This window comes from Somniosus microcephalus, chromosome 32, assembly GCF_052327205.1.
Source record: "Somniosus microcephalus isolate GS21.2 chromosome 32, FLI_Smic_1.0, whole genome shotgun sequence".
NCBI lineage: Eukaryota > Metazoa > Chordata > Chondrichthyes > Squaliformes > Somniosidae > Somniosus > Somniosus microcephalus.
Genome location: NC_141018.1, coordinates 18,930,594 through 18,956,104, shown reverse-complemented (window position 1 = coordinate 18,956,104; position 25,511 = coordinate 18,930,594). Strand labels below are relative to the sequence as shown.

General features: G+C 48.8%; 1 protein-coding gene across 3 annotated transcripts in view; it reads left to right on the top strand.

Annotated features, from left to right (window-relative positions):
- The window catches only part of malt3 (MALT paracaspase 3), a 156,521-nt gene extending 131,560 nt beyond the window's left edge, over positions 1 to 24,961 (top strand). For all 3 annotated transcript variants that reach the window (XM_085972197.1, XM_085972196.1, XM_085972195.1), the window contains 4 exons: positions 1,964 to 2,113; positions 9,616 to 9,770; positions 13,157 to 13,282; positions 15,974 to 24,961. In XM_085972197.1, the coding sequence (XP_085828323.1) occupies positions 1,964 to 2,113; positions 9,616 to 9,770; positions 13,157 to 13,282; positions 15,974 to 16,315 (773 nt within the window). In that variant the 3' untranslated portion in view covers positions 16,316 to 24,961. The remainder of the gene's footprint in view (positions 1 to 1,963; positions 2,114 to 9,615; positions 9,771 to 13,156; positions 13,283 to 15,973) is intronic.
- Positions 24,962 to 25,511: the final 550 nt, after the last annotated feature.

Genomic DNA, 25,511 nt, shown 5'->3' with positions numbered 1-25,511 from the left:
ACGTATCGTGTGTACCTGGAGCTCCTTCGAGCATTGTTACCTCAATGGTGGCTGAACCCTAAATCACAATACCAAGATGAGTTAGTATCTGCAACTTGAGATTAATGGGATTAAAATTTTATACCATCACCAAGTCCCCACTGTCAATATCCTGGGGGTCACCATTGACTAGAAACTCAACTGGACCAGCCACATAAATACTGTGGCTGCAAGAGCAGGTCAGAGGCTAGGTATTCTGCGGCAAGTGTCTCGCCTCCTGACTCCCCAAAGCTTTTTCACAACCTACAAGGCACAAATCAGGACTGTGATGGAATACTCTCCACTTGCCTGGAGGAGTGCAGCTCCAACAACAACTCAAGAAGCTCGCCACACTTAGTGCTTAATCGGCACTTCACCCATTAGCCTAAATATCCAACCCCTCCACTGCCGGTGCACCGTGGCTGCAGTGTGTACCATTTAAAGGACGCACTGCAGCAACTTGCCAAGGCTTCTTCGACAACGCCTCCCAAATCCATGACCTCCACCACCTAGAAGGACAAGGGCAGCAGGTGCATAGGAACACCATCACTTCCAAGTTCCCCTCCAGGCCACACACCATCCCGGTGGAAAGATATCGTTGTTCCTTCATCGCCGCTGGGTCAAAATCTTGGAACTCCCTACCTAACAGCACTGTGGGAAGTACCATCAAGAAGGCGGCCCATCACCACCTTCTCAAGGGCAATTAGGGATGGGCAATAATGGCTCCCAAGGGCCGTGCTATGTAATCAAGTGGCCCACAGACAAAAAAACTTGGATGTTCCTAATGTAAAGCTTCATACAGACTTTTGCGTCCGACACTGATCTGTTAGTGAACCTTGCAAAGCACCTGCAGGTGTGTGTGAGAGTCCACGTGTATCTAGAAGTCAAGGAATGTTAGGTTTGGGAATAAATGATTGACTAAAGGATTAATATTATTCACCCAGTAAACCAAGAAAAGACTTTCTAATCGGAAATTCTGGAAACATTCAGCAGGTCAGGCAGCATCTGTGGAGAGAGAGTTGACGTTAGTTCTGATAAAAGATCAGCAACAACAACTTGTATTTATATAGTGCCTTTAACGTAGTAAAACGCCCCAAGGCACTGCACAGGAGTATTTAAGACTAAAAATTTTGACACCGAGCCACATCAGGAGAAATTAGGGCATCTTAAAGGAGGAAAGAGAGGTGGAGAGGTTTAGGCAGGGAATTCCAGAGCTTAGGGCCCAGGCAACACAAGGCACGGCCACCAAAGGTTGAGCAATTATAATCAGGGATGCTCAAGAGGGCAGAATTAGAGGAGCGCAGATATCTTGGGGGCGGGTTGTGGGGCTGAAGGAGATTACAGAGATAGGAAGGGAGAGGCCCTGGAGGGATTTGAAAACAAGAATGAGAATTTTGAAATCGAGGCGCTGCTTAACTGGGAGCCAATGTAGGTCAGCGAGCACAGGGGAGATGGGCGAATGGGACTTGGTGCGAGTTAGGACACCGGGAAGCCGCGTTTTGGATGACCTCAAGTTTACATAAGGTGGAATGTGGGAGGCCAGCCAGGAGTGCGTTGGAATAGTCAAGTCTAGAGGTAACAAAGGAATGGATGAGGGTCTCAGCAGTGGACGAGCTGAGGCAAGGGCAGAGACGGGCGATGTTACGAGGTGAAAGTAGGCGGTTCTTGTTATGCTGCGGATATGTGGTCGAGCTGAAACGTTAACTCTGATTCTCTCTCCACAGATGCTGCCTGACCTACTCAGTATTTTCTGTTTTTATTTCAGATTTCCAGAATTTGCAGTATTTTGCTTTTGTTTAAGAATTTCTAAACCCTGATCAATGATTTTTTTGAACAACAGAGAGATATCGTGAATGACTAAACGTAGCTAGTCGTGCGTCAACATGCCGTCGGTGTTCTGGGCCTATTTCCCCATTGAATCAGTGACTGTTGTTTTGTACCACAGACATGGGGAAGGACCAGCTGATTACTGGCAAGCAGGTGATGGAGATTAAACACACCCTGAAGGAGCGCCGTGCGCTAACCGATGAGGTCTGTACCACGGGACACACTGTGCAGCTCAGAGTAAGGAACGAGCGCTGGAGACGAGCCAACGGTAAGATGCCCAGCTTCACCAGCCCGGTCACAGGGAGTACATTTAACTCTGTCCCACAATAAGGCAGTGTGAAGTAGCCCCTGTATTCTTTGCATTGTATTTACCCTCCCCCCCCCCCCCCCAACAAAACAAATATCCCACCATTACGATTTTGTAGGCAAGATCACTGTTGAAAGCAAGTACAGGAAACTCTCGATTTACTGGCACCTAAATAACCGGAAATCTCTGTTAACCGGCAAAATTCAGGAGTAGGTTCAGGTAAGTTTTACTTCATATTAGTGGCCGTTCCTGGATCTGTGGCTGTGTAACCGGGGTTCCTGCTCCTGTTGCTAAGCAACAGGGACGCCTGGATCTTGTGGCCGGGGTTCCTGCACCTGTTGCTAAGCAACAGGGACACCTGGATCTTGTGGCCGGGGTTCCTGCACCTGTTGCTAAGCAACAGGGAAGCCTGGATCTGTTGCTGTGTATGGGCTCTCGTACCTTTTACTATACCTCTCTGTAATCCGGACTTTTTGATAAACCGGCACCACGCCGGTCCCGTCGGTGCCGGATAAAAAAGAGTTTCCTGTACCTGGCCCGCTCTGTCCTGAAGAATCACAAGCTCTCCTCCGCTCTGAGATCTTTAACCTGAACTCCATTGTTAACGTATTACTGGAGTGCCTCATTCCAGCACCCCAACTAGTGACCCCCCCCGCAACACCTACTTCAATGACCCCCACCTCCTCTGTTTAGTGAAATTTACTGTGTTATAAATTCCGATACTTGTGGGACAAGCCTATCATGAGTTGACGGACTATCTCCATGAACTTGTTGTCTGGAGCTTGGTGTGAGCGCTGCTGTGTAGTGCTGCCCCCTGCAGGACTGAGACTACAACACATTGCATAAAATATCACAATACTGTAATTAGCTTTTGTAACAACCTTAGATTGTGACTCTGATTATACCCTCATGCTTATTAACATATTTAGGAACAGGAGAAGGCCAGTAAGCCCCTCGGGCCTGCTCCGCCATTGAATTAGATCACGGCTGATCGGCACCTCGGCTCCATTTACCCGCCTTTGCTCCATATTCCCTTGATGCCCTTCCCGAATAAAAATCTATCGATCTCGGTTTTGAAAACTCAAATTGACCCCCCCAGCGTCCACAGCCTTTTGGGGGAGAACGTTCCAAATTTCTGCTACACTTTATGTGGAAAAAATGCTTCCTGATTTCCCTTCTGAATGGCCTAGCGCTAATTTCAAGATTAAAATCATAGGAATAAAAACAGAAAACGCTGGAGATACTCAGCAGGTCAGGCAGCATCTGTGAAGAGAGAAACAGAGTTAGCATTTCAGGGCGATGACCTTTCTGACGAAACGTTAACTCTGTTTCTCTCTTCACAGATGCTGCCTGACCTGCTGAGTATCTCCAGCATTTTCTGTTTTTATTTCAGATTTCCAGCATCCGCAGTATTTTCTTTTTGTATTAAAATCATAGGAAATAGTTTCTCCATATCTACCCTCTACACCAAATCCATTTTAACATTTTAAACACCTCGATCAGATCACCCCTTAGCCTTCTAAACCCAAGGGAATACAAGTCAAATTTATGCAACCTGCCCTCATAATTGAACCCTCTTAAGCCCCGGTTTCATTCTGGTGAATCAGTGCTGCACCCCCTCAAAGGCCAATATATCCTTCTTGAGGTACGGTACCCAGAACTCAACGCAGTACTCTAAGAACCATAAGAAATAGGAGCCGGAATAGGCCACTTGGCTCCTCAAGCCTGCTCCGCCATTCAATAAGATCATGGCTGATCTTGGGCTCAAAGCCACTTCCCTGCCCGCTCCCCATAACCCTTCTAGACGGGGTCTGACCAAGGCTCTGTACAACCCCAGGGTGTCTTATTCTACTTCACTCCACCTCAGGTCACGTCAAGCCATTGGGCTGGATTTTATCAATGGAGGCGAGTAGGAGGCGGGACTTCCACTTTTGGGGTTGTAGTCCCGCCTCCATCGAGTTGTGGCCAACCCACTCGATTTTCCCTTGATTGACCTTGTTGAGCCCGCCCAGCGGGCTCAGCAGGCCAATTAAGGGCCACCCGGCAACAGGTGACGTCACAGGTTGACATTTCATCTGTCAAGAGCTTTTGACAGATGAAATATCAGCGTTTCACAGCTGTTTGAAGCTGTCAAACACTGACAATCTGTACTCCAGGTTAATTCCTTCCTCTCAGGCTGATTTAGAGATCTCTCCAGAACAGAAAGCAGAGGCTGCAGATTTTGACCATTCACGGTCATTCTGCTTTCTGTGCCGGTGAGATGAGGGACTCCCGAGATCTGAAGGAAGGAAGCCTGCATTAGTAAGTAAAGGTAAGTAAAACTTCTTTAAACACTTTACGCACACTAAACACACTTACCTCTGCACTCATGCACCCATCACTCACCTGAACACCGGACACCTCGAACCCTCCAATCCCTTCATCCCGATGGTCCGCCTCGTTAACTTGGCGTGGTTTGGAGCCATCGGGAAGCCCACACTTTAGGGATTAGGCTAAAAACTGCCTGTTAACTACCTGTTAACAGGCAGTTCATTGGCACTAATCCCTTCCCGCCTCGGGGAGGTGGCTCCCAGCACAGGTCAGGTACCCGCCTCCTGGGAAACGGGCATGGGGGTGGGATGGGTTCGTGCCCCCCCCCCGATTTTGCGATTTTAACCCCCCACATGCCTCCAATCCCGCCTCCACGGCCCTGAGAAATTCTAGCCCATCGAGTCCGAATCGAGGCAGCATTTACAGTGTCTGCAGTAACAGTACAACGCAAAACCGCTTTGCACTAGCAATACTGTCGAACACATCCAGATTGAACCTTCGCTGCAGCGGGTTCAGAATGAATAGTCCGGGAGGGGCAAGCTGCCCGTGTTGATTATTTTAGTTATAATACCGTACTGTGCATGGGGGCAATCTCCCTTAAATCTACAGCAAAGCAAGCTCTGCTAAACCTGGGCTAGTGCCCCAGGGCATTCTGTGAGCACCTTCCAGCAATGCAACAACAACAACAACTTGCATTTATATAGCGTCTTTAATGTAGTAAAACATCCCAAGGTGCTGCACAGGAGTATTATAAGACTAGAAATCTGACACCGAGCCACATAAGGAGAAATTAGGGCAGGTGACCAAAAGCTTGGTCAAAGAGGTAGGTTTTAAGGAGCGTCTTAAAGGAGGAAAGAGAGGTAGCGAGGCGGAGAGGTTTAGGCAGGAAATTCCAGAGCTTAGGGCCCAGGCAACAGAAGGCACAGCCACCAAAGGTTGAGCGATTATAATCAGGGATCCTCAAAAGGGCAGAATTAGAGGAGTGCAGATATCTCGGGGTGGGGTTATGGGGTTGAAGGAGTTTACAGAGATAGGGAGGGGCGAGGCCATGGAGGGATTTGAAAACAAGGATGAGAATTTTGAAATCGAGGCGCTGCTTAACCGGGAGCCAATGCAGGTCAGCGAGCACAGGGGTGATGGGCGAAGGGGATTTGGTGCGAGTTAGGACACGGGCAGTCGAGTTTTGGATGACCTCAAGTTTACGTAGGGTAGAATGTGGGAGGCCAGCCAGGAGCGCGTTGGGATAGTCAAGTCTAGAGGTAACAAAGGCATGGATGAGGGTTTCAGGTGCAGATGAGCTGAGGCGGGGCGGAGACGGGCGATGTTACGGAGGTGGAAGTAGGCGGTCTTAGTTATGCTGCGGATATGTGGTCGGAAGCTCATTTCAGGGTCAAATATGACACCAAGGTTGCGAACAGTGTGGTTCAGCCTCAGACAGATGTTAGGGAGAGGGATGGAGTAGGTGGCTAGGGAACGGAGTTCGTGGCGGGGACCGAAAACAATGGCTTCGGTTTTCCCAATATTTAATTGGAGAAAATTTTTGCTCATCCAGAACTGTATGTCAGACAAGCAGTCTGACAATTTAGAGAACGTGGCGGGGTCAAGAGAAGAGATAGCGAGGTAGAGCTGGGTGTCGTCAGCGTACATGTGGCAACTGATGCTGTGTTTTCGGATGATGTCGCCAAGGAGCAACATGTAGATGAGAAATAGGAGGGGGCCAAGGATAGATCCACTGAGAGGTCAAACACCGAGCGACCTGGAACACTCCCAGAAATGGTAATAGTTTCAAACTGCAGAATTCCACACACACTGCACATTCCGTAGAACAGGTAACAGGTAGTAAGTTAAATATTTTAACATAATTAAGCATCAAAGGGTACTTCAAAATTTTTGCTCATGATTTATGTTTTCACCTGAACCCCTGGATTAGATTCCAGCCTGTAACTAATTTCCAGGTCTATACTATTCAATTGGCCCAGAAATTCAGGTCGGGGGCTTCCCGCGGGTGCAAGCCCCCGACCTGCACTTACCTAGCGCGCCGGCTGTTGAGCTGTGGGTCCGCGTGGGATTCCGATCCTGGGCCTGCTCCAACTGCCGGCGCGCAGTGCTCGCGTATCCCAGGGGCGCAGTTAGTTCGATGCGTCCCCTGGGATCACGTGGGCCATGGAGAGCCAATGGTAGCAGGGAATCTGTATTCATAAGTTTGACAGGAAGAGCTGTCAAATCTATGAATACAATTCAGCCCCAAAACATCACTAAAACTTCAAATAAATTTTTCTTAAAAAATCACATTTTTAAAATAACTATAAATTACATAAAATAACTATTTTAAACAATAATTTAAATTTTTGAAAAAATTAATTACAGTTTCTAACGGGGCTAAAAATAAACTTACCTTTCTTTAAAGTATTTAAAAATAATAAACCTGTGGAAAAAATGTTTTAATTTTACTTAATTCACCACTTACCTTGTTAAAAGCAGGCCTTGCGACTGCTTTTTATAAGCGTAGCTCCTGGAGACTTACCCTCCCGGAGAAAGCTGGAAAGAAAACGGAAGTTCCAGGCGTACGCGCTGCCTCTCCGGTGCACGCGTTCGACCTGTGAACCCCTTCCTTTAAGGGAACGGAAGTTCCGGTTTCCCGTGCATGCGCAGTGCATGCACGATACCAGCACTTTCATTGGGCCTACGCGCAAGTACCCAGCGCGGACACACCCGTGGGGACCCGAAGTTCTGGTCCTATATATTTTATCACCTGAACCCCTGGATTAGATTCCAGCTAGTAAATCACACTCGGGTATCCATTCTATGTATAAATCATCTGAAGCCATAGATCAGCTTGGAGCCTGTAACGCTCCAGGTACCTTGATGATTAATCTGGTGATGTGAGCGTATGAGTGGTCGGGGGCAGATAGCGATCTCCTGTGCTGCTCCAACATTGACACCATTAAGTGCAGCATTGGTAAGCTAGTGTCAGTAGAACAGGTTTTCTTCAGCATGATTTGTCTGATTCTTGATATTGAGGTCACTTCTGCCTGGCGGGTTGCTGTGACCTCTTTGATCTCTGTCACTGCTGTCTCCTGATGTGGAGGACAGGTTCCTTTTTTTATGGAGATCATGGCCTTGCTGTAGCATTGCATGTGCAGTACATGTGCCAAACCTGGCATGTTCCTAACCCAAGCCACGTGTATATGGGGGCAGGTTTACCATCTCTGGATTTCACCAGATAATTGCCAGACGAGGAAGGCCATCTTGGTTCATCCATCCAGAAAGACCTTAAAGTCTCCAACTGAAACATCCAATTGGTCTTTGCATGTTCCAGGGTTTTCAACTCCACTCCTCTATCTGGAAGTTTATTCCGGACATTGATCACTTTGGGTATGAAGAACTTATTGATATCAGTCCTAACTACTATAGTTTGAAATAAAAACAGAAAATGCTGGAAATACTCAGCAGGTCAGGCAGCGTCTGTGGAGAGAGAAACAGAGTTAACGTTTCAGGTCGATGACCCTTCGTCAGAACTGGAAAAAGCTGGAGATGGAGCAGGTTTTTAAGCAAGTGCAGGGGCAGGGAAAGGGGGGAGGGGAGGAAAGAACAAAAGGGAAGGTCTGTGATAGGCTGGAAGGCAGGAGAGGTTAAGAGACAAAAGGGATGATGGTGCGAGGCAAAAGGTGATGGTGATGGGACAAGTTAAGAAACAAAAGATGGTTCTAGATGAAGTGTAAATGGCACTGGCAGAATGAAAGACTGCTCCCTTTTGAGAGAGAGGAGGAAAAAAAGGGGAAAAAAAGGTAGGGGCAGAGGTTAGAACCTGTGTATCATGTGGCACAAGGCGGGTGGATGGAGTTAGGATAGAGATCAGCCATGATCTCATTGAATGGCGAAACAGGCTCGAGGGGCTGAATGGCCTACTCTTGTAATGGCTTCTCTTCCTGCTCCCACTGTTACCTCTGGTGTCCCCAAAGTATCTATCCTTGGGTCCCCTCCTATTTCTCATCTACGTGCTGCCCCTCGGCGACATCATCCGAAACACAGTGTCAGTGTCCACAAGTATGCTGACGAAGCCCAGCTCTACCTCACCACCACCTCTCTCAACCCCTCCACTGTCTCTAAATTGTCAGACTGCTTGTCCGACATCCAGTACTGGATGAGCAGAAATTTCCTGCAACTAAATATTGGGAAAACCAAAGCCATTGTTTTCAGTCCCCGTCACAAACTCCGTTCCCCAGCCACCGACTCCATCCCTCTCCCTGGCATCTGTCTGAGGCGGAACCTGACGATTCACAACCTTGGTGTCATATTTGACCCCGAGAAGAGGTTCCGACCACATATCCGCGCCATCACTGCCTATTTCCACCTCCGTAACATCGCCCGTCTCCGCCCTTGCCTCAGCTCATCCGCTGCTGAAACCCTCATCCATGCCTTTGTTACCTCTAGACTTGACTATTCCAACGCACTCCTGGCTGGCCTCCCACGTTCTACCCGACGTAAACTTGAGGTCATCCAATACTCGCCTGCCCGTGTCCTAACTCGCACCAAGTCCCGTTCACCCATCACCCCTGTGCTCGCTGACCTATATTGGCTACCGGTTAAGCAACGCCTTGATTTCAAAATTTTCATCCTTGTTTTCAAACCCACTCCATGGTTCGCCCCTCCCTATCAGTGTAATCTCCTCCAGCTCTACAACCCTCTGCGATCTCTGCGCTCCTCCAATTCTGGCCCCTTAAGCATTCCCGATTTTACTCGTTCCACCATTGCCGACCATGCCTTCAGCTGCCAAGGCCCTAAGCTCTGGAATTCCCTCCCTAAACCTCTCTACCTCTCTTTTCTCCTTTAAGACGCTCTTTAAAACCTACCTCATTGACCAAGCACCTGCCCTAATATCTCCTTATGTGGCTCAGTGTCAAATTTTGTTTGATAATCGCTCCTGTGAAGCACCTTGGGACGTTTTACTATGTTAAAGGCACTGTATAAATGCAAGTTAATATTGTTGTCTATTTTTCCTTGAAGCAAAATAAGTTCATTAAATTCCAGTAGCTTCAAATGTCCCTCCACTCCACCACTTTCCTCGTGTTACGAGGGCTCAGGGTCACAGTGTTCCTATATATAAAACAGGTGACCGGTTGCCTAACTCTTTTCATTGGTGCTTTTCCCAGTGCTGCCTGAGAGGAGGACCATTCACTTTCCCTGTGGGGTAAGGGTGGAGCTGAGCTGCAGTGCTATATTCTCCAACGTAATGATCGTTTACGCCAACATCAAGACAAGACCTGCGCAGGCGTCCGAGTGCAAAGTTTCCCTTCGGAAACCAGAGGTGAGTGACCGCAACCCAAATACTCGTGGCATGGCCCAAGGCCCAAGTTTCTGGTCATCGATTCAACGTTGCCGGTGCCTCCCATGGACTTAAAGGAACATTTTAAAGACAGGCTCACAAGAATTGTACTCGTGCAGCCAAGTAACTTCTTGAAGTAAATTAATATTATGGCCCAGAAATTCGGGCCGGGGGCTTCCCGCGGGTGCAAGCCTCCGACCTGCACTTACCTAGCGCGCCGGCCGTTGAGCTGTGGGCCCGCGTGGGATTCCGATCCTGGGCCTACTCCAGCTGCCAGCGTGCAGTGCTTGCGTATCCCAGGGCCGCAGTTAGTTCGATGCGTCCCCTGGGATCACGTGGACCATGGAGAGCCAATGGTAGCAGGGAATGCTTCATTCATAAGTTTGACAGGAAGAGCTATCAAACCTATAAATACTATAAGCCCCAAAACATCACTAAATCTTCAAATAATTTTTTTTTTTTAAATCACATTTAAACAATAAAATATAAATTACATGAAATACAGGTAGACTACCTTTTATCCAAACTTCCAAAAACCGAAACCCTCTAAAAACCGAAGGTTTTTCGTTCAGCGTAAGTCGTGCGCACGACATGACCAGAGTGGCGCACGACTTACGCTGAGCAGAGGGTCAGCGTAAGTCGTGCGCATGACCCCGACCCCCGCCGACGACCCCCCGCGGACCCCCCCGCCGACCCCGACTCCCGCCGACCCCCCCACCGCCGACCCTGACCCCCGCCGACCCCCCCCGCCGACTCCCGCCGACCCCCCCGCGGACCCCCCCGCCGACCCCGACCCCCCCCCACCGCCGACCCCGCCGACCCCCACCCCCGACCCCCCCGCCGACCCTGACCCCCGCCGACCCACCCCCGACAAATTTCCCAGTCTTATAAAATACCTTCCGAAATCCAAAATTTTCCGAAAACCAAAACACAGCTGGTCCCGAGGTTTTCGGATAAAGGATAGTCTACCTGTAACTATTTTAAACAAGAATTTAAATTTTTGAAAAAAATAATTACATTTTCTAACGGGGCTCAAAATAAACTTACCTTTCTTTAAAGTATTTAAAAATAATAAACCTGTGGAAAAAAATGTTTTAATTTTAATTAATTCACCACTTACCTTGTTAAAAGCAGGCCTTGCGCCTGCTTTTTACATGTCTAACTTCTGGAGACTTACCCTCCCGGAGAAACCTGAAAAAAACCGTAAGTTCGATGCGCACGCGCTGCCTCTCCCGCGCACGCGTTCCACCTCTTAACCCCTTTTAGGGGAACAGAAGTGCCGGTTTCCCGCGCATGCGCAGTGCATGCACGAAACCGGCACTTTTGTTGGGCCTACGCGTGAGTACCCCGCGCGTACTCACGCGTTGGGACCCGAATTTCTGGGCCAATACCTATTTCTGTTTGTGACAGACTCTTTCATTCACCAATACGATTCCCTGGCGATTGCACGATTGTTGGGGTCCTCAGTCACTAATTTCTAAGCTCTAAGGACAGCGGGATAATGGTGGGATGAGTCACTCTGGTTGTTGCGTGTAGGGGCTTCAGAGCCACTCTGCTTTTGAAACATTTATGATGTCGCTGCACATAGCAACCAGAGAAATTCTTCCCCGGTGTAGGTAGGTCTCTACAAGCCCCCACCCTCGCCCCCGTCCCAGTGTCGGAGAGTCTTTACCCCCCTGTCCCAGTGTGGGGGAGAGTTCACTCTCCTCAGTGTTGGGGTGCAGGATGCAGAGTTCTCTGTGTTGGGGTGCAGGATGCAGTGTTCTCTCTCAGTGTTGGGGTGCAGGATGCAGAGTTCCCTCTCTCAGTGTTGGGGTGCAGGATGCAGAGTTCTCTGTGTTGGGGTGCAGGATGCAGTGTTCTCTCTCAGTGTTGGGGTGCAGGATGCAGAGCTCCCTCTCTGTGTTGGGGTGCAGGATGCAGAGCTCTCTCTCTCTCTCTCTCTCTCTCTCTCAGTGTTGGGGTGCAGGATGCAGCATTCTCTCTGTGTTGGGGTGCAAGATGCAGAGTTCCCTCTCCTGTGCCATCAGTGCTGAATAAAATAAAATCTTTAGCAACCCAGTCTGTCCAATGAATTGTCCAGTTGCACCTTTTTATGAGCAGACAGCTCATTGGATAGCCAACCGAGGTCCCTGTTCTGCCTGACACCAGCAGGCCAGAGACACCATTTTAGACACCAACACCCAGAATTCTTCAGCCACCACACATCTGGGTAGGTTAGCATCGTGGTTATGTTTCTGGACTAGTAATCCCAAGGCCTGGAATGATCTGGAGACGTGAGTTCAAATCCAACCACAGACAGCTGGGGAATTTAAATTCAATTAATAAAGCTGGAATTAAAAACTAGTACCAGTAAAGGAGACCATGAAACCAACGGATTGTTGTAAAAACCCATCTGGTTCACTAATGCCCTTCAGGGAAGGAAATCTGCTGTCCTTACCCGGTCTGGCCTATATGTGACTCCAGGCTCACAGCAATGTGGTTGACTCTTAACTGCTCTCTGCGGTTCAAGAAGGCGGCTCACCACATTCTCGAGGGCAATTAGGGATGGCCAATAAATGCCGGCCTTGCCAGCGACGCCCACATCCCGTGAACAAATAATTAAAAAAAAAAATGCCTTGGCGGTCATAAGCAGAGGACAAAGATTTACTTAAACCTCTAAGTAACCTTGCCACCAAGCCGTGGATTGCGGAATGACGGTCACAGACTGCCAAGTTAACAATCACTAGAGTGAAAGCTCGTTCCTCTCGAGCAATGGTCGCCTCGTGGGTCAGTACCAAAAGAATGGCCCTGGACCCTATTAGTAAACATGAAGCAACCCTCATGCCTCTTCCTAGCCAATGCTGTCTTTATGACGCATCAGACCTTGTAGGGAAGGGATGTGTTGTGGGAGCACTTTCGGTTTAAACTACTTTTCTGTTTAAACTACTTTTCTGCTATCCAACTGGTACGATATGGCGATGTATTTCTTTGTGGTCTATCAATAAAAAATATCTTCAATCATTTTGCCGCGTTGATGCCCACCATTTCAGGATCTCCTTCCCTTCTCCGCTGGAAGGGCTGCCAGTGTCCTGGAGGCAACCTTGTTTATAACAACAGGGCCCGACACTTCAGACTGACTTGGTGGCCAACCTAGAGGCTTTCAATCCTGCAAAAGACACTGCAGATGGGTCCTTCAATCTAGGAAATGGCGGGCGTGTCTATCTCGTCAGTAGTGCAGAGGAATGTCCAACTAAGGAACAGAAAAAGAAAGAAGAGGGATGGGGGGGGGGCAGGGAATAAATAAACGTCAGATGCTTTTTTTCTTTACCATTCTGACACTCGTTGAGTGGTCGTTAGATGATTGGTACCTTTTATTTCTGCCCCAGGAGCTGGAAGATACCTTTTCAGACGTCGATGGAGACTCCGCTCGAATAGACTCCCTGCTGTCTTCTCTTGATGATGACCAGCAGTCAGACACTACACTGAAGCTGTGCGGCCTGCATAAACTGGAGGTAACAAAAAAAAAAAAGAACTTACACTTATAACGCCTTTCATGACCTCGGGACGTCCCAAAGCGCTTTACAGCCAATGAAATAATTTTTGATGTGCAGTCACTCTTGTAGGAAACGCGGCAGCCAATTTGCGCACAGCAAGCTCCCACAAAAGAGCAATGTGAAAATGACCAGATAATCTGTTTTGGTGATGTTGGTTGAGGGATAAATATTGGCCCCAGGACACCGGCGAGAACTCCCCTGCTCTTCTTCGAAATAGAATTAGATCTTTTACGTCCAGCTGAGAGGGCAGACGGGGCCTCAGTTTAACGTCTCATTGGAAAGACGGCACCTCCAACAGTGCGGCACTCCCTCAGCACTGCACTGGAAGTGTCAGGCTCAATTATGTGCACGCTGGCATAGTGGTTAGCACTGTTGCCTCACAGCGCCAGGGACCCGGGTTCGAATCCGGCCTCGGGCGACTGTCTGTGTGGAGTTTGCACATTCTCCCCGTGTTTGCGTGGGTTTCCTCCGGGTGCTCCGGTTTCCTCCCACAGTCCAAAGATGTGTGGGTTAGGTTGATTGGCTATGATAAATTGACCCTTAGTGTTAGGGGGATTTAAATACGTGGGGATAGGGTGGGATATGTGTTGGTGTAGGGGTTACGGGGATCGGGTGGGATATGTGTCGGTGCAGGCTCGATGGGCCGAAATGGCCTCTATCTGCACTGTGGGGTTTCTGTGATTCTGTGAAGTCTCAGACACCAGGTGGCACAGACTCTAGCTGAGGCCATAGGATGATTCCACATTAAACTTGTTCTCCTTGCTATGCCAGAAATTCCAGTTTGTACGTCATCAAACGGTAGTGGCTTCAAAAAATGAAACCCTTACTGATATTTGCCGCCACTCCATGTTTGAATCCCTCCGATTAAGTTTCCGCCCAGCTACAGCACGGAAACGGCCCTAATCAAAGTCACAAATGACATCCTCTGTGACTGTGACCGTGGTGCGCTATCCCCCTCATCCTTCTCCACCTTTGACACAGTCAGCCACACCATTCTCCTTCAACGCCTCTCATCAGTGGGACTGCTTGGTTCCATGCTTGCCTATCCAGTCATAGCCAGAGCATCTCCAGCAATAGCTTTACTTCCTGCCCCTGTACCATTACTTCCGGAATTTCCCAAGGCTCTATTCTTGGCCCCCTCCTCTTCCTCATCTGCATGTTGCCCCTTGGTGACACAATCCAAAGACTTGGGGTCATCTTCCACAGGTACACTGACATAGAAACATAGAACATAGAAAAATAGGAGCAGGAGTCGGCCATTCGAGCCTGCTCCGCCATTCAACACGATCATGGCTGATCCTCTCTCTCAATAGCATATTCCCGCTCTCTCCCCATACCCCTTGATGCCTTTTGTGTCTAGAAATCTATCCATCTCCTTCTTAAATATATTCAGTGACTTGGCCTCCACAGCCTTCTGTGGTAGAGAATTCCACAGGTTCACCACCCTCTGAGTGAAGAAATTTCTCCTCATCTCAGTCCTAAATGTCCTACCCCGTATCCTGAGACTGTGACCCCTCGTTCTAGACCCCCCAGCCAGGGGAAACATCCTCCCTGTATCCAGTCTGTCTAGCCCTGTCAGAATTTTATACGTTTCAATGAGATCCCCTCTGATTCTTCTAAACTCTGGTGAATACAGGCCTAGTCGACCCAATCTCTCCTCATACGACAGTCCTGCCATCCCAGGAATCAGTCTGGTGAACCTTTGCTGCACTCCCTCTATGGCAAGTATTTCCTTTCTTAGGATATACTTGCCATAATCCACCTGCGGCAGGAGCGATGATGCCAAAGGTCAGAGAGGTCATGCAGACAATAGCCGAAATGCAAATGCAGGACAGTTTGGTTCAGGGGCTCAGTGTCACTACTGGGGTAACATTTTCTCATGGTACAATCGCCCCTTTGGGGCGCTAACTTCACCGGGGCGCTACTTTTAACGCCGATGAAAAATTAGCAACCCCCATGACAGAAATTGAGTGGTTGCGCCCCAAGAGAATATTGTGGTGCTGCGGCACGTCGCGCCGCGGTATTGCAGGCCTTCCTCCCCTTCTTAAAGGGGAGAGGCCTTGCGCTGCACAACCCGGGGCCCAGCTGGGCCCCCGAGGATCGGGAGTGTAGGCAAAAGAGCCCGGCACTCGAGAAGTGCCAGGCTCATGGAGCGCAGCCAGCACTCCGCGGGGGTGGGGGGGGGGCGGGTAAGGAGGCCGGGGACGGGAGCGCAGGCAGGCGGCCAGCAACAAAAATGGCCGCCCCGCACCTCGCCTTTAAATAGCGCCTCCCCGGCCGCAGGTGGCCCCCCCCCCCCCCCCGACCCCGTCGGACATAGCGTCCGGCGGTAAATCAGGGGGCGCTCCCAAAGATCGCGGCCGGGGCGCTCCCAAAGATCGCGGCCGGGGCGCTGCGCAGGGCGATGACGTCATCGCCGGCGGCGCGGGGTGCTACCAGTTACCGCCACCGCGGGAGGCGTAGGCAGCACCACGCCCGGGCGCTGGTTGCTTTGCCCCCCGTTAGCGTCCTCTTAGGGAGACGCAAAGCAACCGAATTTTCCCCCCTAACCAGAGCTTTATATAACTGTAACAATTGAAGTGAAACCACTTGACCTTCAAAAGCTGCCCTTCTCGGGGCTCCTCTCAACGTTGCTTTCTGTTTCCACAGCGACCTTTGATGCTACAGGTAACCCTGCAGTACCGGAGCTTGAAGGGCAATCCGAAGCAGGAAGAAACGGTGGTTGTCGACCTGGGGCGGCCCCTGGTGGCCCAGCTGGAGCTGTACAGGACGATGCCCGCCGCTTGCGCGGAAGGCGAGGCCACCAGTGCCCGCCAAGGCCGCGCCCTGGCACCCAACGGCACCGTCGCCAAAGACGCGAGCAGGGCCTGCCGGTCAGGAACTCGGAAGGAGGGAAGCAAGCGAGAGGTCAAGCCGTCGGCGCGTCCGGCTAGAAGGTTCAACCAGCCGGAGGAAAATGATGAGTGCGAAGAACCAAATCGCAGTCGGTAGCACCTTCTCCTCACGCTAAACTGAGCGGGCAGATCAAACTTTATTCATAGAGTGTAGTAAATATTAAATATTTGTAGTTATGCACTCAACGGTAACAATTAGACGTAGGTCAGATGCTTATTTATACTGTCGGTAGGGTTGCTGGGCAATTCCTTGTCAGTTCCTGTGCTCTGTAAGTGGAATTGGGAGGACTCCGTGGTGAAGACTCGAGTCCCCAGTTTGTACAAAGTCAGCGATTGTTAATTTAATTGTCAACCTGTTGTATTTGGTTCCCGGGGCCCGGTCAACTTGTTGCCCTATTTCCATCCCAGAAACGGCGACATATGTTCCTGAATTGGGTGGGTAGTTGTTGGAGTCCGTGACGCCGGTGAGGCCCTTCACCCACGGACTGCCGGGGTGTGGGGGAGTCTCCACCGCTAGTGCCAGCTCCGATAGCCAGCCCTCTGTCAACGGGATCCAGCCAAACCTAATCAAAGTCTGCTACGAGGGCAATCTAATGCCTGGTTTAATGGGATAGCAAAATACTGCGGATGCTGGAAATCCGAAATAACTGAAAAAGCACAGGAAATGAAACGGCTGTCTCTCATTCTGCCAGCGCACTTCACACCTAATCTAGAGCCGTCTTTTGTCTCCACTAGTCCGATCACCATCTCGTCTGGTTTTGAATACCTCTTAATGACTCTTCACTTCTCTTTTGTTCTTTCATCCCCATTTCCCAACCCCCAAACTGGCCTTTTAACCCGTTTCATTTCCTGTGCTTTTTCAGCCTTGACGAAGGGTTTCGACCTGTAACGTTAACTCTGTTTCTCTCTCCACGGATGTTGCCTGGCCTGCTGAGTGTTTCCAGTGTTTCCTGTTATTCCTGGTTTAATGGCTGGTTTTCATGAATGCTTACTGCCAGCTGGACATAACTGAAACATCCCTTTGCTGTTACAAGAGCAAAAATACTGCGGATGCTGGAAATCTGAAATAACAACAGCAAATGCCGGAAGCACTCAGCAGGCCAGGCAGCATCCGTGGAGAGAGAAATGGAGTCGGCGTTTCTTCAGAAGGGTCTCCGACCTGAAACATTGACTCTGTTTCTCTCTCCACGGATGTTGCCTGGCCTGCTGAGTGTTTCCAGCGTTTTCTGTTGTTATCCCATTGCTGTTGACAGATTCTAAACAGTTAGCTCATTGGCTCATTTTATGAAGTTGACGGCACATTGCCAGGTTATGATGCTAGAGAATGAATAACTCACCATCGCTTCATCTAGCCCGGAGCTGTTAACGCTACACGCCGGGGGGTAGATTCTCACCTTAAGCTCTCCCAGTACGCGGGAGCACATATCAGGAATTTGGGGTGAAAGATGGAGTCTTGTGCACACCCCCAATTCCCAGTAAAACTCCCAGTGTGCAAAGCTTTGCACCAGGAGCACTAAAGGTGAAAATAGTGGGCAAACCAGTCAACGGGTGGACAGTGACGCCACGTAAACCGGTCGACTGCTCTTGATCTCATCTATTGCTGTTTGCACATACGGCACATTCTTGAGGTATCGCCAAACCTATGAAAGGCAATGAACCCTGTCAAAAATTAATTTCCTTTAAACTGGGAGCCAAATTGCCGCAGGCTTCTAGAAAAGAATTGGGCCTAATAACCTTCAGACAGCAGATGTCCACCAAAAATCTTCACTGGCCAACACACTATTCTGTTTCAGATCAAAAGCATTTTGAACGGCCGCTGAATGTGGGTGGGAGGCAGGTGACCCCCCCAATAAGGTAAATGTCATTTGAAGGTCAAACCTGAAAGATGTAAAATTCCAGTATCAATAAAAGTGACTGTGAAGCTGTCAGATTGTCATAGAAACTCACTGGTTCCCTGATGTCCTTTAGGGAAGGAAACCTGCCGTCCTTACCCGGTCTGTCTGGGCCTATATGTGACTCCAGTCCCACCAACGTGGTTGACTCTTATCTGCCCTCTGCAGTGGCCTGGCAAGTTGCATCAAAATTCAGAGCAACTAGGGAAGGCCTTGGCAGTGATGCCCGCATCCTGAGAATTTATTTTTCTCTAAGGTTGGTTATGTACCATTTGCCCTATTGTGAGGCTAGTACCATTTTCAAAGCTGCTTAAGCAGATAGTGTACACCTGTCCCGTCTACTTGCACTACTTGGGGGAGGAGAGGGGCGTCAGTCACAGATCCCTAAATCTCCCCTTGCCAATTTGAATGCCGATCCATCGACACCCTAACGTGTCACCATCAGGAGCTTGGGTGGTGCTGCATTGGTTGTTTTTATACTCTAACCACCTCCGCTGGCTGCTCCTCCCACTGCCACCCAATTCTGAAGTGGTTGCTTATTTCGTAAACGTTCAAATAGTTTGGATCCGTTCACTGCCAAATCTGATGCCTCCGGTGTCAAAAAGTGTCGTGTAAATGCACCGTCAGTGTGCTCAAAGGCCTGGAACCAGTGAAAGGATTTCCTGCAGTAGAGGAACTTTTATATATTACTCCGGATAGTCTAATACTAATCTCGGGCCTCGGGGGTCTCGCCTTAATCGCTGTTGCATCTTTTAACAAGTCGAATGCTGCAGGTCACGTCATCACTGCCTTTGTTCTTGATGGTGAGCAGTCTATCAGATATAACTTCCCCCTCTGAGGCCTGATGAGGTTGTGGTGGAGTCACTCCAGTTCATGATATTGCCACGTGCTTTGGAGAGCTGGATACTGAAGCGACTACTTCTTCCTGTTTAATAACATTTAATGAGTGCCATTATTTATGTGTGAACACTGACAGTGAGTGCTATTGACCTTGGGTTTGAGCATATACCCCCCCCAAACATCCACATGGAAGTATTTCCCATCAGAGTCACTGAATAGGGTTTCCCTCCTTATCACAGGGTGATGCCAATCATAATTTCTCTTCCCATAGCCCCGCTTCTTGGCTGAGGTCAGGTAACTCCGCACAGATCTTAGGACCTGAGATCGAACCGAGGCAATTATTGTTCTGTACACACTAGATAAACTCGCTAAACCTAAGGTGTATTTTTAAGGCAGATTGTGCAAGGGCTTGGTTACTCAATCCTGACATCCACACGTGGTCTTAAACGGTGGCCAATAATGCATTAATATTGCATGCCAAGACAGTAAAATAGTAACAAATGATCCACGGTGCTACAGTTCGGTCAATGGGAGAATTTGCACACTTCATGCCATTATTTGTGGAAGAATTTTCTGTTTCCCATTGTTGAAACTGATAGCAGGTCCCCGTACAGGAGAGGAGATAGCACTGTACATTGGTAACTCTGCCTTGGGAGGAGATAGCACTGTACATTGGCAACTTAGCCTTGGGAGGAGATAGCACTGTACATTGGCAACTTATCCTTGGGAGGAGATAGCACTGTACATTGGTAACTTATCCTTGGGAGGAGATAGCACTGTACATTGGTAACTTATCCTTGGGAGGAGATAGCACTGTACATTGGTAACTCTGCCTTGGGAGGAGATAGCACTGTACATTGGCAACTCTGCCTTGGGAGGAGATAGCACTGTACATTGGTAACTCTGCCTTGGGAGGAGATAGCACTGTACATTGGCAACTTATCCTTGGGAGGAGATAGCACTGTACATTGGCAACTTATCCTTGGGAGGAGATAGCACTGTACATTGGCAACTTATCCTTGGGAGGAGATAGCACTGTACATTGGTAACTCTGCCTTGGGAGGAGATAGCACTGTACATTGGTAACTTATCCTTGGGAGGAGATAGCACTGTACATTGGCAACTTATCCTTGGGAGGAGATAGCACTGTACATTGGTAACTCTGCCTTGGGAGGAGATAGCACTGTAGATTGGCAACTTATCCTTGGGAGGAGATAGCACTGTACATTGGCAACTTATCCTTGGGAGGAGATAGCACTGTACATTGGCAACTTATCCTTGGGAGGAGATAGCACTGTACATTGGTAACTTATCCTTGGGAGATGATGGTATTGTATATTGCAGCTCCCCATACAGGAGAGGAGCTGGCTTTGTACATGGACAAATCATACAGGAAAGAAGATGGCATTGTGCATTGGCAACTCTTCCTTGGAAGGAGATGGCATTGGATATAAGAATGTAGGGATAGATTTTTGTTCTTGGCATTCCCCCATGATTTGTTGTCCATCAGAATTAATGAACAGCAAGTTGCAGGGGTGAATCTCCAAGTTCCTGATGTGAGAGATGAAAATGTGCTCCTGTAAATCCAATTGACATTTGCTTGGACTTGCTACATTTAAAAACCTCAGTATTGTAAATTAGCACTAATGATACGCTTCACAGACACACCCACACAAAGTCAGCTGACATCAGCAGAGTATCTGGACTCTGCGCTCTCAGCCTTTGCAAAATGCATTTAAACTGTATGGTACAGTTTTTGGAGAGAGCAGGCCGTCCAGCCTGTGCCATGAGTTGCAGTTCATGGGTTTCTCTCCACAGTCCTCTATATAGTTAGTTCCTCATCTCAACCGGGCCAGCAGAGGAAGCCACCTAACAAAGACTTGGGAGGTGATTTGGCCAATGGGGAGCTTTTGGAGGCGGGACTCCCACTTGTCGGGTTTTAGTCCCGCCTCCATCAACCTCTGGCCAACCCACGCTATTTTCCCTTGATTGACCTTGTTAAGCCCGCCCAGCAGGCTCAGCAGGCCAATTAAGGGAAAGCCGGTTACAGAGAACGTCAGCGTATGACGTTTCATCTGTCACAAATCTGTTAACAGGCAGATAAATGGTTATAATCCCTTCCCGCCTCCAAGGAGATGGGACCCAGCGCGGGTCAGCTACCCGCCTCCTGGCAAGATGGCTTGGGGGCGGGTTGGGCACCCACCCCCAAATTCTGCCATTTTCCCAGCAGTCCCGCCTCCCCGGGGCTGGCAAGATCGCGCCCATTGTGTTCATTCCACAGGGGAGGGAGAATAAAGGTAGAGAGTCACCCTTGGGAGTCTCAACATTGGCCAGTTAGCAGAAGGCACACCTATAGGGCAACCTCTCGAGTAGCATTGTATTTTATGTGGAGCGTACAATGGGAAAATTGAGTTCGATGAGTAATATTCAGAACACTGCTGATAGCGAGGTATTGTGACATTACAGTGCGAGAGAAAATGTGTATTGTATGTGTTCACTGATGAATCAAAATTATTCTTCATCCTTTAATACCACATGGTGGCATGAATCTCTCTAATGGTTTCCCGGTTACACCCCAGGTTGGAAAATTGCTGGTCAGGATGACGTGAAACATTTTGATATTTTACCCGGCATCAGATTAGAAATGAAATCTTAAAATGTCGCCCGTTTCCGATGTTAATCGGACGCTCAAGCATTCTCGACAAGCTGCGGAATCTTTCTTTAGATTTTATTAGGTTGTATTTATTTTTATGTGGATGTTATTTTTGGTGATGGCTAAAGTTCTCAGCTACCGAATCACAAGAAGGGCTGGAGACCCACCCTTACTTACAGTTCTCATTTCCGAGCCTAGAGCAAATGTTGGTAACTGGACCCGTATCTCTGCAAGCGCTGGTGCCATCCCCGACATTTAAAAAAAATTCAATGGTGACGAAGAATTAGCGAAACGTTTAAATGTTTTTTTGTGATTAGCGCTTAGTTGTGCTGGAGGAGGTGGATCAGAAGAGTCACCGGGAAAGAGCCTGACCTTTGTGCGGTGGTAAAACGGCTGAGAGCGAGCTGGCACCGGTTTATATCTCTCCCCATTTTTATTTCCACTGAGGTTGCAGTGGAGAGGTGTAAAGCAGGCCGTCGACTCGCAGCCTTCTGGACTCAACATCGAGTTCCACAATTTCAGACCATAACCTCTGCCCCTATCTTTTTTCTCTTTCTCACATGGCAGCTGTCGATCATTCGTCCATCGCCATTTACACTTCATCTAGAGTCATCTTTTGTTTCTTAACTTGTCCCCATCACCATCTCCTTTTGCCTCGCACCATCATCCCTTTTGTCTCTTAATCTCTCCTGCCTTCCATCCCGTCACAGACCTTCCCTTTTGTTCTTTCCTCCCCTCCCCCCTCTCTGTAGGAGGTATGATCAGTAAGTTCGCAGATGACACGAAAATTGGTGGAGTGGTAAATAGCGAGGAGGGAAGCCTCAGGCTACAGGACAATATAGACGGGTTGGTCAGATGGGCAGAACAGTGGCAAATGGAATTTAACCCTGAAAAGTGTCAGGTGATACATTTTGGGACGACTAATGAGGCAAGGGAATACACAATGAATGGTAGGACCCTAGGAAGGACAGAGGATCAGAGGGACCTTGGTGTGCATGTACATAGATCCCTGAAGGCAGCAGGACAGGTAGATAAGGTGGTTAAAAAGGCATATGGGATACTTGCCTTCATTAGCTGAGGCATAGAATATAAAAGGAGGGAGGTTATGATGGAGCTGTACAAAACGCTAGTTAGGCCACAGCTGGAATACTGTGTGCAGTTCTGGTCGCCACACTATAGGAAGGATGTGATTGCATTGGAGAGGGTGCAGAGGAGATTCACCAGGATGTTACCTGGGCTGGAGCGCTTCAGCTATGAAGAGAGACTGGACAGGCTGGGGTTGTTTTCCTTACAGCAGAGAAGGCTGAAGGGGGGACCTGATTGAGGTGTACAAAATCATGAGGGGCATAGATAGGGTAGATAGAAAGGAACTTTTCCCCTTAGTAGAGGGGTCAATAACCAGGGGGCATAGTTTCAAGGTAAGGGGCAGGAGGTTTAGAGGGGATTTGAGGAAAAACTTTTTCACCCAGAGGGTGGTTGGAATCTGGAACTCACTGCCTGAAAGGGTGGTAGGGGCAGGAACCCTCACAACATTCAAGAAGCATTTAGATGAGCACTTGAAATGCCATAGCATACAAGGCTACAGACCAAGTGCTGGAAAATGGGATTAGAATAGACAGGGCTTGATGGCCGGCGCGGACACGATGGGCCGAAGGGCCTCTTTCTGTGCTGTATAACTCTGACTCTATGACTCTCCCTGCCCCTGCACTTGCTTAAAAACCTGTCCAACTCCAGCTTTTTCCAGTTCTGACGAAGGGTCATCGACCTGAAAGGTTAACGGTCTCTCTCCCCACAGATGCTGCCTGATCTGCTGAGTGTTTCCAGCATTTTCTGTTTTTATGTCGACTCACTATCACCTGTTTTACACCATCTCGGAAAGTCGAGATCTACCCCAGTGAGGGTGAAAGTGTGAGGGAGACGGCAGAGTTTAGTTAGAGAGTCCAACCGTGCAGAACGACAAGTGAGAGGACTCGCCCTCACAGTGTTGGGAGCTGAATTAACAGAAATACAAAGGCTCATATTAACCTAAACTGTCTGGTGGAAAACCAACGTTATCGGATCAGCTGCGCCTTTGAATTCAATGAAAATAAAATTGGGCGGATTGTAAAACGGGCAGCTGATCCAACACCTCAGTTTCCCGCCAGGCGAGTTGGCTTCGAATGTTCCCAATGGTTTCGGCTGACAGCTGTACCTCTCGGCTGATATTATTCCAGCTCCCTCACACTTGTGAGCTAGGTTATTAAATCTAATTAACTCACCAGCACCCATTCTTCAAACAAAATCATTCCAAAAAGATCAACAGAAGTAAGTGACCACGGTAGTGATATTTCTTTGGAACAATTACATTTTTTTTTTAAAGGAATCCTGCTGGCGAGATTCCCCTTTAAGCTCATCGTCCCTCCCTATCTCTGTAATTTCCTCCAGCCCTACAACTCTCCGTGAACTCTCTGTTCCTCCAACTCTGGCCTCACTCCCTTCGCCCCACCATTGGCGGCCGTGCCATCAGCCGTCTAGGCCCCAAGTTCTGGAATTCCCGCCCCAATCCTCTCCGCCTCTCCTCCTTTAAGACGCTCCTTAGAACCTACCTCTTTGACCAAGCTTTTGACCACCTCTCCTAATACCGCCTTATATGGCTCAGTGTCAATTCTTTTTATCTGACACTCCTGTGAAGCTTGGAGACGCTTTACTACATTAAAGGTGCTAGATGTAAATGGCCTGCCCACCCCGCCCTCTCCCAATCTGATTATGGTTTTCAGTTAAAACAGTACCGTACACACATGGTGTGATACAAACCATACTAATCAGGAACATCCAGTTCGATCCCTGGTCTGTGGTGGCAGTGGAGATGCTACATTTTGGGCCTCGGCCTCCGCCTCCTCCAGTTTAGGGAGGGCAACCAAGGGGTCTCCCCTCTTGACCGCTGTCGCAAGGTGCGTGGGCGTTTGGTGGGGGGCACGATATGGCATCGCTGTAATGGTCCCCACTGCCAAATAGTCAGCCAACACGCCACTGTTTTAGGATAGCAGGTGAAGAATGGCCACTCGAGCGAGGTAGCAGAGGGCCTGTAAAACCGAGCACCAGCTCGAGCCAGGACCTTGGAGAGAGGAGGGAGGGTGGAAGAGCTGTACAGTACAGGCACATCTGGCAATAAAAGCTCACTCCTCGAGTCAGTACCTTTTTGTTGTGTTTGATATTAAAGTTGTACTTTGATACTAATATATGTAATACGTTTTACGTGAAGTTGTATTACTTTAAATGTAGTGTTATTTAATTATCTGAAGTGTAGAGTTGGGAATGTTTTGTGTTAAATGATTTGCGTTACAGTAAAACTGAAATATTAAAATGCGTCACTGAAGAACCTGGCTTTCTTTAATTAATTACGTTATAACAAAGCGGATCTTCCTGGGCCTGTGACTGGAGATATTGGATCAACCTACGCCCAGCACATTGGGGAGAATCGGTCGGGAGGAGTACAGGAAACTCTTTATTATTCGGCACCAACGGGACCGGCGAAGTGCCGGTTTATCAAAAAGTCCGGATTACAGAGACGTATAGTTTAAAAGGTACGAGAGCTCCGTACACCGCAACAAATCCAGGCTTCCCTGTTGCTTAGCAACATGTGCAGGAACTCCGGCCACAGACCAAGCGTCCCTGTTGCTTAGCAACAAGTGCACGAACCCCAGTTACACAGCCACAGATCCAGGAACTGCCACTAATATGAAGTAAAACTTACCTGAACCTACTCCTGAATTTTGCTGGTTAACAGAGATTTATGGTTATTTAGGTGCCGGTTAAAAGAGAGTTTCCTGTACACGCCTGTAAGGGAGCCTGCCCGCTTTACTGTTCAATACCTCAAATGGATGGAAGAGGTCTGTGCTCCTTGCAGGTGGACAGGATCCCTCACGGGC